Source organism: Homalodisca vitripennis, chromosome 4, assembly GCF_021130785.1.
Source record: "Homalodisca vitripennis isolate AUS2020 chromosome 4, UT_GWSS_2.1, whole genome shotgun sequence".
Classification (NCBI taxonomy): Eukaryota; Metazoa; Arthropoda; class Insecta; order Hemiptera; family Cicadellidae; genus Homalodisca; species Homalodisca vitripennis.
The window spans coordinates 125344557-125357494 of NC_060210.1; the positions used below are offsets into that span (position 1 = coordinate 125344557).

The 12938-nt window shown below is 37.0% G+C and overlaps 1 protein-coding gene across 3 annotated transcripts in view; it reads right to left on the reverse strand.

Annotated features, from left to right (window-relative positions):
* The window catches only part of LOC124360120 (facilitated trehalose transporter Tret1-like), a 38563-nt gene that overhangs the window by 22081 nt on the left and 3544 nt on the right, over nucleotides 1–12938 (reverse strand). For 2 of the 3 annotated variants that reach the window (XM_046813455.1, XM_046813453.1), the window contains exon 1: nucleotides 12572–12905. The exons of the other annotated variant lie outside the window; for it this stretch is intronic. Coding sequence is in view for 1 of the 2 variants with exons in the window: in XM_046813453.1 (XP_046669409.1) it covers nucleotides 12572–12632 (61 nt within the window). In the remaining variant the exon portion in view is untranslated. Of the gene's footprint in view, nucleotides 1–12571; nucleotides 12906–12938 lie in introns of those variants that run through there. 3 annotated transcript variants of the gene reach the window in all.

Consider the following 12938-nt stretch of genomic DNA (forward strand, 5'->3'; position numbering starts at 1 on the left):
TGTTGCCCGTATTGATAGACCTGTGGCAAGGAAATACTTAAGAACTTTAGTAAATAAGTTTCGAATATCTGGATGCAATTTAGATTGTCGGTGCTCAGGTCGTAATTTATTAAGATCCGCAACAGTCTACCAGATCAATAGCAAATCTTTATGACGTTTCCCTGGTAAGCTTGATGAAAAAAAATAAATGTTACCCTTAAAAAAATGTAGCTTGTACATGAGTTAAATGAAGACGATCCAGACCGTCGTTTACAATTTTGTGAGGAAACGGAAGCATTAATTTGTTTGTTCGAAACGTTTTGTTCAGTGATGAATGCAGTGTTTTTATCAACGGAGCTGTAAACAACAATAATTGCAGGTACTTGGACAAGTAAATATGAGGGCCGATATTTGTGGGAATCTAATTTTAGGGTAATTTTTTATTAATGCAAATCTTAATGGAGAACTGTATTTGCAAATGTTACAAGAATCAGTTTCCTCTTCAATAACTACTGTTATTAGGGAAAATGAACGTGAATTTGATATAGACGTCGTTCACTTCCAGTAGGATGGTAGCCAGCACATTTTCACCGTGCTTTACGATATTTTCTTGGAACTAAACTACGTGGTCAGTGGATTGGTAGGCGTGGTCTAATAGAGACTGTCCAGATTGGAAACGTCAGCATGGTAACTGAGTCCACTGATGAATGCTGCCATATTTGTTATAAAAGTATTGATGATAGTGGTGGAAGCTCCATTTAGTGCGAGAGATTTTGTAAAAGCTGGTTTCCAATGAATGTGTAGATCTAAGTGAAGATGATTTATCCACGATTGGTAAACTGCATGACAAAGCCATATGGTACTGTGTCTCTTATAATAGCCATATTGATGTTTCTGGCAGTGTCTGTTCTCTTCTCAGTCTACCGTGGAGTTTTACCAGGGCAACATCTGTGTTGGCATCGACTGCAGATGATTCTGTCGCCTTGACTGTTCCTAACCTAGTAGCAGGGTTTATTGCCGATGATTTCCCTCTTTGACTTCACTGAACAGAAAAAGTGGTGTTAATAATAACGTTGGCAGATCCAATCAGTCTGGGCAGGTATGGACCAACAAGGGTCACAGCAATCGAGGTGGTAGTATATTGACAGTTGTAAACAAAAGCCTATCCTAGGAACTAAAATCTCTGCCGACTCTATTTTTTCCACATTTTTGTATCCAGATTTAGTAAAGAGTAAAAAATATGGGCGTTAAAGGTGAGTATGTTCCCATAACTCTTAGGCGTGACTCTTACACTTCTTTTAGAATAGGAATCCTGCATGATTTAACCTAAAATGTTTTGGATTAAACTTTCTGGCCCTGTGGTACACTTGTGTATAAATACGTTTCCAGGGCTAGGTGTAAATCAGACTCTAAGTTTGTATCATCCCGTACTTTTTAGGGCAAAGCTAGAGCCGCTAAGACCAGTCTTAAGTTCTTTGATTAAGAGATACTCGATTAATATCCAGTGCATACGGAACAAAATTGATGAATTAGAATTTCTAATTGTAAACAATGAACTGGATGTACTCTGCATCTCCGAATACATGCTTGTAAAGGAGGAGTGTTTTTTTAAGTATCGCTGCCTTCTTAAAAATACTTGGAAGGTTTAATATGTTCTGCAGTGTCATCGAACCACTCCACCATCCCTTGATAATATCCTGATCAACCCGGATGTCTGGAACTATGATCGGAGATAAGCTGGGACAAATTAGCAGGCCACAAAATGTTTTCCTTTCTATTTATGATAACGTTTCTGGTTGTAAATCCAAACAGTGCGTTCTATTTTTAAAGAATGTGTCTCTTAGGGTTATCAACCATATTTCGTTTCTAGGTTTTATAAACTCATTACAACTCAATGATGATTAGTTGTATGATATAGTTAAGGCACTGGATACTAGTTTAGCTTTTCAGTTATTTTAGATATTATTGCAATGCAAAACTGTTATTATTGACTGGTTTTCACCTGAACTTGTGCAGGCTAGAAATTATATTCTGGTATTTCATGATCTTTGTAAAGTCAGACCTGATTTGAAAACCTAGGCTCCGTCTGATGCGGAGAGGTTTAAGATTAAATAAGCTAAGCAAGTAACTCTCAGTTCATCTTGCAATCTGCAAATCCTAATAAAGCTGCTTGGGGTTTGGTAAAAAAACAAAGCAGCTGCAGTAAGGACTTTACCACTGCTGAAGAATTTAATGATTTTTGTGTTGAATCTTTTGAAGGTATTCCTTCTAACCTGTCATTGACGATGAGTCAAACAACCCACTCAATAAGGTTCCTCAATTTAGGCCTCTCTTTAATTTTGAGTGCAACTTTTTTAGCTAGAGAGAAGAAGTGGCAGCTGTAAATAACTTAAAATCCTCTAATAGTAAGGACATTTATGGCATGTTGTGTAACTTTCTTAAAAATGTTGTACATATACTTGCTCCATAGTTGATATACCTCATAAAATTGCCTTATTGAGGGGATTTTTCCCAATGTGTTACAATGTTTCAGTACAGTTCCTATGTAAAAAAGGACCAAATGATATGATCTCTATGTATAAGCCTATTTATATGATTCCGGTCATTACAAAAGTGTTTGATTCCTTGATGTTCAGTCAATTGTACGACTATTGTGAGCGGCACCATCTCCTAGCCCCTACTCAGTTTGGTTTTAGGCAAGGGAAATCCACTGTCATGGCTGTGGAGCATCCCCTCGCGGAAATTTTAAAATCTTTCGAAATAAAACAGTCAAAAGCTGTAGTCTTTTGCGACCCCTCTCGTGCATTTGACTATATGTCACATGCAATTTTAATTGGCAAGGTTGATAAGTATGGTCTCGGTGAGACTACGCTCAAGCTGATCAGGTCTTACCTACTCGATGGAAGGCAGATGATGGGCTGGAATGGGCATGGCTTCTCTCCTAGACGGAATGCCCCAGGGTTTGGTGCTGGGTCCCCTCCTCGTTATTGTGTTCTTCAGGGTGTCTTGTATTACACGGTGCACGGTGTCTGGGGGAGCTGTACTGTAGATTACACAACTTTATTCAGCTCATACTCTGATGTTCTGGGGGCTGAAATGGGTGTTTGGGGCATACTTGGCCTGGCATCTGAGAGGTTCGTTGCGAACAGATTTGCACTTTTCTGCCATTTGCCTTGTCCCAGGATGCACTGTTATCCGATCCAGTGACACTTCTAGGCTTCACCCTCGATCCTGGGCTAATGTGGAACTCGCATGTAGATGCGCCGGTTGACAATCTCCTTATATAAAGTTATTAAAAACATATAGAGGGGGTCTTGACTTTTTGTTCACCCTGTATAATTTATTATTTTGGTTGTCTATTAATTGTATACCATTACGAATTGGTTTTAAAGAACGTCCATAAAATGAGAAACCAAACTAAGCGAATGGTTATGTAAAAAACGATCATAACTAAAAAAGGGGAGCCTTTTATCTGCTAGTCACCATTAACTTTCCAGCGGATTTACCTATGCATTGGAGGCTTGTTTTGTTCTTAATATCTGATTTTATGTGAAGAGATTTTTCGGCTTATCAAGAATACTGTAATGTTATCTGTTTTGGTAGATAAAGAGAACAGTGTTAGATCTCGTGGTTTCCATTACTGATTCCTGGTCAGTAGGACATTTTTGAGAATAAATATGCATCTGTCGAGACAATTTTTGTTCTATGAAAATTAAATAATTCATATACATTTCAAAAAGAGATTTTGCGTAGTGCCTTTATGACATAAATTATATTTAATTGACAAAAGGTGTGTTTTTCTGTCGTTGAATAATTAAAAAAGTGTTTGGCAACATACGTCAAAAGTGATAGCCTATTAATATTCTGTAATAGTATGAACGACAAATAAATGTTTGCACTGTTTTGATATTGATCATGTATTTTACCCACCATTTATGGTACGTTTCCTTTAACTCCTAACCACGTCTGAGCGTATGGCTTCCCATCTGAAATACTGTGCTAGTCATTAAAAAAAAAGTTAATATTACTTTACAAGCAGTTCAATTAGGGTTTTCCATGAATGGAGAAAAAGTACTTCTTATATGTAAAAACGCGTCTCGTTTTTTATTGAAATAGCTGATTACATTTTTTTTACTCTAAGCAAAATATTAAGCACGCATTTAATGAGTGTTCAAAGAGTTTCCTAGTATTACAATATTTACATTACAAATGTACACTGCGTACAGTGCAAATTAGTAGAACGGTACTTTAAGACGCAGAATTAGTGATAAAACGAGCATTCCAGTTTGAAATTGTTTGGCTAAAAAAATGTATTTGCACAGAATTTCGTTTTCTGTTATGGTTCTCGGAGCTAAGAATACAAAATTTTGATTAGATGTATTATGTTTATTTGTGGCTCGTAATAAGAAAATGAATTTTCATTGGAAAAGACTTCCAAACTCTTTTGTTCGTAAAATTTTAATGTGGTTTTTTTTTACTACGAAACGTTACTTCGAATAGATAATGGTTGCAAATATTGGAAAATCGTTTAATCTCACACCTTCTCCTCTTATATTCTCCTACAATAACATTAAGTGTCCATGATTTACATGGCAGCAGTTACAATTCGGCAGTATTTTTTTAATAAATTGTTTTATAAACAGTGAATACCATTGTTGAATAGTGTCCAAAATAATACACGTTAGACTAAAGATACAGTCCAAGCTGAAGAGCAATAGTAATTTTATTTCATGAAGAAATTGTGAGATAATTATTACAGTTTAATAGTTTATCGAAAGGCCTTGAATGAGGTGGTAAACAGTTTTCTCTACTGTAGCACAATTTCGGTTTAATACTGAATGTAATTACCTAAAGTAGCTTCACAGTTCGTAAAGTCTTTCTAACAGTTTTATAACTGAGGTTCAATTATTACAATTTAAAACATATAATATTATGTCTTTTGCCTTATAACATGTGAAAATGAGTAGCATTAGTTTGTTAAGTCTATCATTCAGATAACTGTTAGATAAAGTTTAAAAAAATAACAACTTATCTACGCGTAGTTGTGCATGTTAATTCAAGATATATATATATATATATATATATATAGTGACGCACTATCCCTTCTTTAAAGTAAACAGTGCAGTAATGAGACCTCACATTAAAGATTAAGTAATATCTGTATTAGCTGATTATTATGAGTGTTATTGTAAATGGCAAGTGTGAGCAAGCTTTGGACGTGGAGGTTAAACTGTATAATAACCTGACCAGGTTAAAAGGGGAGTCTGACGTCTCATTTAACCTAATGTTAAATTTGTCATATTTCGGTACCATTTTCTTAAAAACTACTACAGTAAGGCAAACCAAACTTCATAACTTTTTGTTATAACTCTTCAACTGACTATTAAACCTAAAATTAAATTTGTATATGATCTGAATTTTGTACAAAAATATTATATATATTTTGTAAAAAAATAACACTAACAAACTTTTAAAATTTTAAATATTTATTTGTTTGTTTGTTATTATGCGACCTCGTGGCGTCGCGACCGGAAGGTGGGACCTTATAGAGGAATAATCCGTGGATCCGCCACTAGATTCCGTCTATTTCCAAAACCCTAACCAGCTTTGATGACTAAATAAATACTAATAATTTGGGTATAGTTCCGAAAGGTTCCCTAACAAAATACTACTAAAATCTAGACCACCCACGCTAACTTCTCCCGGTCCACCCTGCTCGAAAGCTGCACAACGACTCTCTGTGTGCACAACGTCCGGTCACAGCCTGAACAAAACCTAGCAGGAACCATCCTACCAGAACCTGTCCGGAAGAATTCCGGATGGTAGGAAGCTCCTATTGTTTGAGCTAAAGGCTAGAGGTCGGCGCAGCTGGCTATAGCGTTTCGCGGCAATAGACGGATAACGCGCGCCAAATTCAAAACTGTAGCGGCACTCGCCGCATCCTCCCCTCCTTCTCCGAGGAGTTTCGAAGGCTTAGCCATTAAGAGTGGTAGAAAGGGTGAGAGGAAAGTTATTTGGGAAGTGAACCAGTTAAAGTTAAATTGAGCCAAAAATCTTAAACTAGAACGCAGAGTTTACTAAAATTTTCAAATAACACTACCATGCAGAAAGGCGGTGCAGAAACCGCGCCCATTCTCGCTGAACAGCTCCAGTCCTCAACCACAGACAACTTCAAACCCCATAAGTGGAAAGCAACTAAGATCTATCTATCACCAATATGTCACATACCTGCTAAAAACTTCTAACTCTTCCAAGGTTAAGGTTGGGCTTCTTTAAAAAGTTTAATTAAATTATAGAAGATAGTCTAGGTAAAAGGAATCAGTATTCTGGAAAACCGTGTTTGACTGAGAATCACGACCTTCATTCAGGCCCCATCATCAGACTCAGATTTCCCTCCAAAAATAGGCCAAGTAGGAAAGGAGAAGTTAAGGAAATTTTATTCTTGTGTAACTCATAGAATATTTCTTCCATCGTAGCTGGCCATAATCCTAGTCCTGTTCCCCTTACTTCCCTCCCCCCTCCCGCAGCGGGAGACAAGCCTGCTGCCAACAAGCCAATCTACCGGACGCAGAATGAGAGGGAGTGAAAGGTCCCCATGACCTCTCTGGAAGAACATATACAATTATTGTTTTTGTTCATATTCTTTCAATATTTGAAATACAGGAAAGGTGGTGAAAAGATGAAATGGCCATAGGAAAAATAAATCCAAATCTAAATGATGAGGTCTCCTAGTGACTACAGTCATAAGAGGCAAGGAAAGAGGAGAATTGGTCTGCTAACAAGTTCTTTTAAACTTATCTACCCTAATAGTTTCTCAAGATTTTTTGGTGACATATGGCGAGTAGTTTTCCCTAAATGGAGTGTTCAGATCGAGAAGGAATGGGCCAACAAACAATAACTCAAGAGAAAAAAAAAAACTCCTGCGCATAGGAGGCAATGAGACTGTCGCTGCTCCCAATATTGATTATTACAGAAAAAATATATAAATAAATGCTAAATCAAGGAAGCTGTAAATACTTCAAACAAAAAAAATTTAAACGGCAGATCTCATAACCACCCATCCCCGTGTAAGTGTATAGTAGACAGTTTGGACCAAACATCAGAATTGCCAAACCCAACACCAGGTAGCAAGAGGAGAGCACGCGCAGGTGAACTCCTTAGCCAAATCCACCTCAGTGTCAGGCACAGCCACCAATGCAGGGTCCCCAATGAAGAGTAGAAAAAGAAAGGGAAATGTTATTTGTAAGGTGTAAAATGAAAGAAGAATGAAAAATAAACTCAAAATTAAACCTAATATCACAATGGCTTTTTTCGGAATAGAGGAAATATCTAGTGGCAGATCATTGTCGTGGAGTTGGGAGAATGCACTTTTTAATATGGGGATACATGTGCTGACCTAACAAATTTCTTGGTTTTTGGGTCACGCAAGGCAACTGTTACAGGGGAGGTAAAGGTCTCAATTTCCAAAGGTTTAGACCACACAGGCTGCAACTTGGCTGAGATGTGTTTGGGTGCATTACTCAGGTTAAATAGTCGATACATTACTGTATCACCCACTCTAAAGGGAACTTGTGCTCGACCTTTATTATACTGTTTGGATACTTTATCCTTAGCACGGATCAGATTGTCCTAGAGCTTTTACTCCATCTCTGTTCCATGTTTCTTGGTTCAGAATTAGGTTCTAGAAGTTGGTCAAGATTCCATTTATTTTCCAAAGGAGTGCGGATAGTGTATCCCAAAAATATTTCAGAGGGTGAAGTGCCAGTGCTTTCGTGTTTAGAAGAATTAAAGGCGGTTTGAAAATAATGTAGGTTTTCATCCCACTGGGTATTGTCTTTGTGGTGGAAAATTCGCAAGGCAACTCCGATGTTTTTTGTTCACCACGTTTCAGCGTGCGAACTTTTCGGGTAATAAGGAGAAGTCCTAATGTGTTTAAATCCCGAGCTCATCGCACATGTTTTTGAACTGATGAGATTTGAAACAACTGCCAGAATCAGAGACAATAGACTGGGGAAACCCAAAGTAGGAAAATAGGCCTCTCGTTTAAGGGCATTTACTGTAGTTAGAGCTGTTGAATTCTTAGTTGGGATCATGACTGAAAATTTGCTAAACGCGTCTACAATGGTTAGTAGCCACTGGTTGACCACGTTTAGTTTCTAGGAGAGGACCAACAAAGTCAATCATGATCTTTTCAAAAGGTCTTTGTGCTAGATCAGACGATAGATAACCATATTTTTGTGTTTGGGGCTTGCTTACAGCGCTGGCACTGCAAGCATGATTTAACCATGTTAGTTATTGTTGTAGTAAGATCAGAACTGTAAAATGTTCTTTTTTAAACCGATTTAGTGTTTTTGGAGATTCCCAAATGTGCTCCAACTGGGACGTGTGATACATGGCAAATAGCATGTGGTGTAGATTTTTGGGAACAACACGCGGTCTGCTCTGGGAAGGGGTTTTATAAGCTAAGACATTATCAATTATTTTCATAGTTTTGGAGGGTGTTGTCCAGACTTAATATGACTTAATTATATTTTTTAATTCCGGGTCTAGGGCTTGATGTTCTCTTTATGTCTTGGAAGGCTTCTGGTAGAGAGAAAAGAACTAAACATTTTGAGGTAGGATTTTTGGGTTTGTTTGTTGAAAGTGTTGAACTTGTGTCATGTTGTTGGGAGATTGTGGGTCCTTCCTCGTACAAACGAGAGAGGCAGTCTGCAACAACGTTCTCTTTGCCCTTAATGTGACTGACTTGAAATTTTAAATGTGTTTATTAAGGCAATCCATCGTGCTATTTTTCCAATTTGCCTGGGGTGGTTCAGCAACCAGGAAAGAGCACTATTATCCACAAAAAGAGAAAATTCTCTATGCTCTAAGTAAGTTCTGAACTTTTCCAAGGCAAACACAACAGCGAGAGCCTCCAGTTCAAAGGTTGAGTAGTTCTTTTCATGGAGGTTCAGGGCACGACTGGCGTAAGCAACAGGTGCTAGGCTGCCATCCAAAGTTTCCTGGGACAAGACCGCACCCACAGCCGTGCCAGAGGCATCGGTCTGCAACGTGAAGGGTTTTTTCGAAGTCGGGTAGCCTCAAAACAGGTGAAGATACTAAAATTGCTTTAAGTGTTTTGAATGCCTCCTCCTGAGAAGGTCCCCCATAAGAATGGAAACGCCCTTCCTTTTTAAAGAATTTAAAGGTTCCGAAATCTGATAAAAGCTTTTAATGAATCTCGAGTAATATGAGCACATTCCCAGAAACCTAGACAGTTGTTTTAAATTCTTTGGTGTTGGGTAGGAGTCGATAGGTTTACTTCTGTCAGGATTTAGACTGATTTTACCATTATGAAATATGTGACCCAGGAATTCGATTCTAGGAGATTGCCACAACCATTTTTTCAGGACTAACCGTCAGACCAGCATCTTTAAGCCTGTCTAAAACTATTTTAAGATGCTGTAACATGCTCGTTGAAACTGTTACTGAAGACAACTAGGTCATCAAAATAAAACAAAAAGGAATTTGAATTTTTATATCTCCAAAGACTTTGTCAAGTAGATTTGCCAAAACCATGCCACCGGAAGCTAAGCCGAAGGGCAGATAGTTATACTCGTAACAACCTGTGCTTGTGACAAAAGCCGTATATTTTTTTGGAATTCTCATCAAGAGGAATTTGATTATAAGCACTTACAAGGTCCAGGTGGGAAAAAATGAGAAGCCTTCCCCTAAATACTGGAATGCTGATTTCCACCGTTGGCATGGAGGAGTGTTCTCCAGCTCAACCATCTTATTTATGAGACGCTAGTCTACCACCATGCGACTTTTTACCATTCTTTTTCGGGACTAAAAACGCCGGACTTGAATATGGAGAGTCACTAGGACGAATAATACCCTTACTCAACAGGTCTTTAATATGGCTGTTTAGCTCTTTCAGTTTGGGAGGAGCATAATGAAAAGGTTTTGAGCGGACAAACTTATTAGTTGTTATACGGATGGTATAAGATATTAAGTTGGTTTTGCCAAGGCATGGTGTTATGGGTATCCGGGTACTGCTGCAATAGGTTTTTTAAAATGTGTTTTTGTTTTGTGTTCAAGTTTTCTCCTAATGTTGGTGCTGTATGAGTTGGTTCTATGTTGGGTTGAGCTGAATGATCCTGGAATTGATTAATAATTAAGGTTGTGTCAAAGGAAAAAGTTATTTTACGCGCTGAGCCGCATTGATCACCATTTTACTGTGATCTACAAAGTCCAAACCCAAAACAACTGCCACCGGTAGGCTAACTGATACAAAGAAAAGGAAAAGTCCAGGAAAGGTGTAAAATTTTAAAATTCTACTAAAATCTAGACCACCCACGCTAACTTTCTCCCGGTCCACCCTGCTCGAAAGCTGCACAACGACTCTCTGTGTGCACAACGTCCGGTCACAGCCTGAAAACCTAGCAGGAACCATCCTACCAGAACCTGTCCGGAAGAATTCCGGATGGTAGGAGGCTCCTATTGTTTGAGCTAAAGGCTAGAGGTCGGCGCAGCTGGCTATAGCGTTCGCGGCAATAGACGGATAACGCGCGCCAAATTCAAAACTGTAGCGGCACTCGCCGCAACAGTAAAGTTAGGTTTAACATGTAAAGGAGGTTGAGGAATGTGTGTTGAAAATTTCAAAGCAATACATTGAGAAATGTTGGAAAAAGTGTACCTGAAGTTGAAAATTTGAAGTTTTCGGGAAACGAAGCGGAAAGAAAATATTGTCTTTTTTCACACAACAGCATTAATCCCAGGTCCATACAACTCCTCTTCTTTTTCCATGTCTTCCAGCTTCCTCTTTTTAATTCTTGCTGCTACTCTGGCCGCCTTGGTCACTTCCTCAGCTTTTTTATCGGCTTTTATTTACCGCAGTTGGTCAAGTGCCTTTAGCCCAAGTATACAATTTGCACCAGCCTGACCAAAGAGTTCTTGAAAAACCTTTACCCTACCTAAATAACCTGAGTTGTAAGTTATTACAGAATCCCAAACTCCTATTTTGAGTGTTTCAAGCCCAACGAAGACGCGTTTTGGGACCCGTGACCATACAATATTATTGAACGACTCGTTCGGATTTTGAGTCTTTCCGTGTAGGAATTTCCCCAGTAGAGTTTTGTTAGACAGATCTCTGTAGGCCTACATAGGTTTAATTTTGTTCATAAGAGCTAAAGGGAGTGACTTTTTATGGGTGAATACATCTCATATCAATATTTCAAAAGTTACAGAATGAGTACGGTATGAAAGTCGAGAATGTAAAAATGAAACAAAATGTGTTATAAATTTGTAAAACTTATTTATGTGGCTTAGTAAAGTGAAATATATAAGTATTATATATCAAACTGATCAAAAAATAATGAAGAACAAGAAACAAAATTAAAAATAAAATCTAAAATTTTTTCAAAAATTGACGTCAGACTCCCCTTTTCTGAGAACTAAAAATATCCTATGGTCAACAAACTATCAGCTGGTAATTGTTGCATTATCGTAATGTTTCCAATTTTTAATCAAATGAAGATTGCAATAAGTAATAATAACCGAATGAAATAAAACCATTTACAACCTTACGTCTGACGACTCGGAGTGAAAGTAGTAGTGTACAGTATTTGATTACGAGGTTGGAGAATATTTGTTTTGTTAATGTTAAAATATTTATACATTTACAACGTAAGGAAATTATATTTCCTTAATGAAATTTATTTATATATTTATATTTATTTATTTTACGTGTTTAAAAATTTTTTGTTTCTTTCCGAAATAAAATGTTAAAAATACAATCGCTGAAGCTATAACCCATGTACATACTTTAGAAAAATCAAATTTTTTATCTGGGGGGGGGCCTGATTACAAAATTGCTGAAATTTCCGACTTTAGACTTCAGCTATTACTGAAATTTTACGTGAAGCGATATAAAAGGAAATGTTCTACTTTTCTGCATTCAGGGTTCAAGTTACCTTAAACAGCTATTAATTTAGCGTAAAAACTTTTTCAATCGCCTTAAAACAATAATTATTATGACATCTTATTTATATCACAAAATCCCATATTAATGAAAAAAAAAAAAACAAGTACGACTCCTTCGTTTAGTTTTCTAAAGTTAACAATGTTTTTTAGATGGGGTCATTTTTATATCAAATACTCGTTAAATTCAGATTGACTACTCAGTATCACTTGATTATATCGATTGTTGAAATTAAGTAATAATTAACTGTTAGCTAGCATCGATATAACAGCTAGGTCTTCACATCGTGTCTAACGCTGACATTATAAGTTAAGTTATAAGTGATTGAGGTGGTGGAATAGAGTTTAGGATACGAAATTATATGTTAAATTCATAGCCTATTCAAATAACTTCCGTGGACACTTAAAAAGTACAAAACTATTTATTTATCACATCACGTGAAATTGCAGACTAGAGATAAAAATGTGATGTTCTTAACGTATAAATGAGTTATTAGTTTTTTAGTTATACAAAATTGAGTTTATAAAGAAACAATTTAAAAAACATGAAGTTACTTACATTATATTTAACAAAAATATATAATACTTTAGGCAATAAATTAATAAAGGAAAAGCAGAAAGGTATGTCTACCTGCCACAGCAGCTATGTACTGATTGAGTAGTCCTCTAGACTGGACGCACTTCACCGCCATCTGTATTGATAAAGTGAGACAACACAATCTCTGGCCCGAGCCAGAAAGCTAAGCAGATGTAATTGACTGCAACAATTTTATTAGATTACGGCTTCATGGAATAGCTTTACTGATCGAGCAACGTATAACACTGTATCACTCATGGTACTGTATAGCGAAAGATTTGACTTTCAAGACAATAATTTTGCGTCCATATAAGAAATTTTGTTCGTAAAGTTAACTATGTTCTTTTAAGCATAGATAGCTCTACTTTACTAAATCGTTTGTTCAAAGTTTTGCCCGTTTTAATGTAATAATAATTACTCA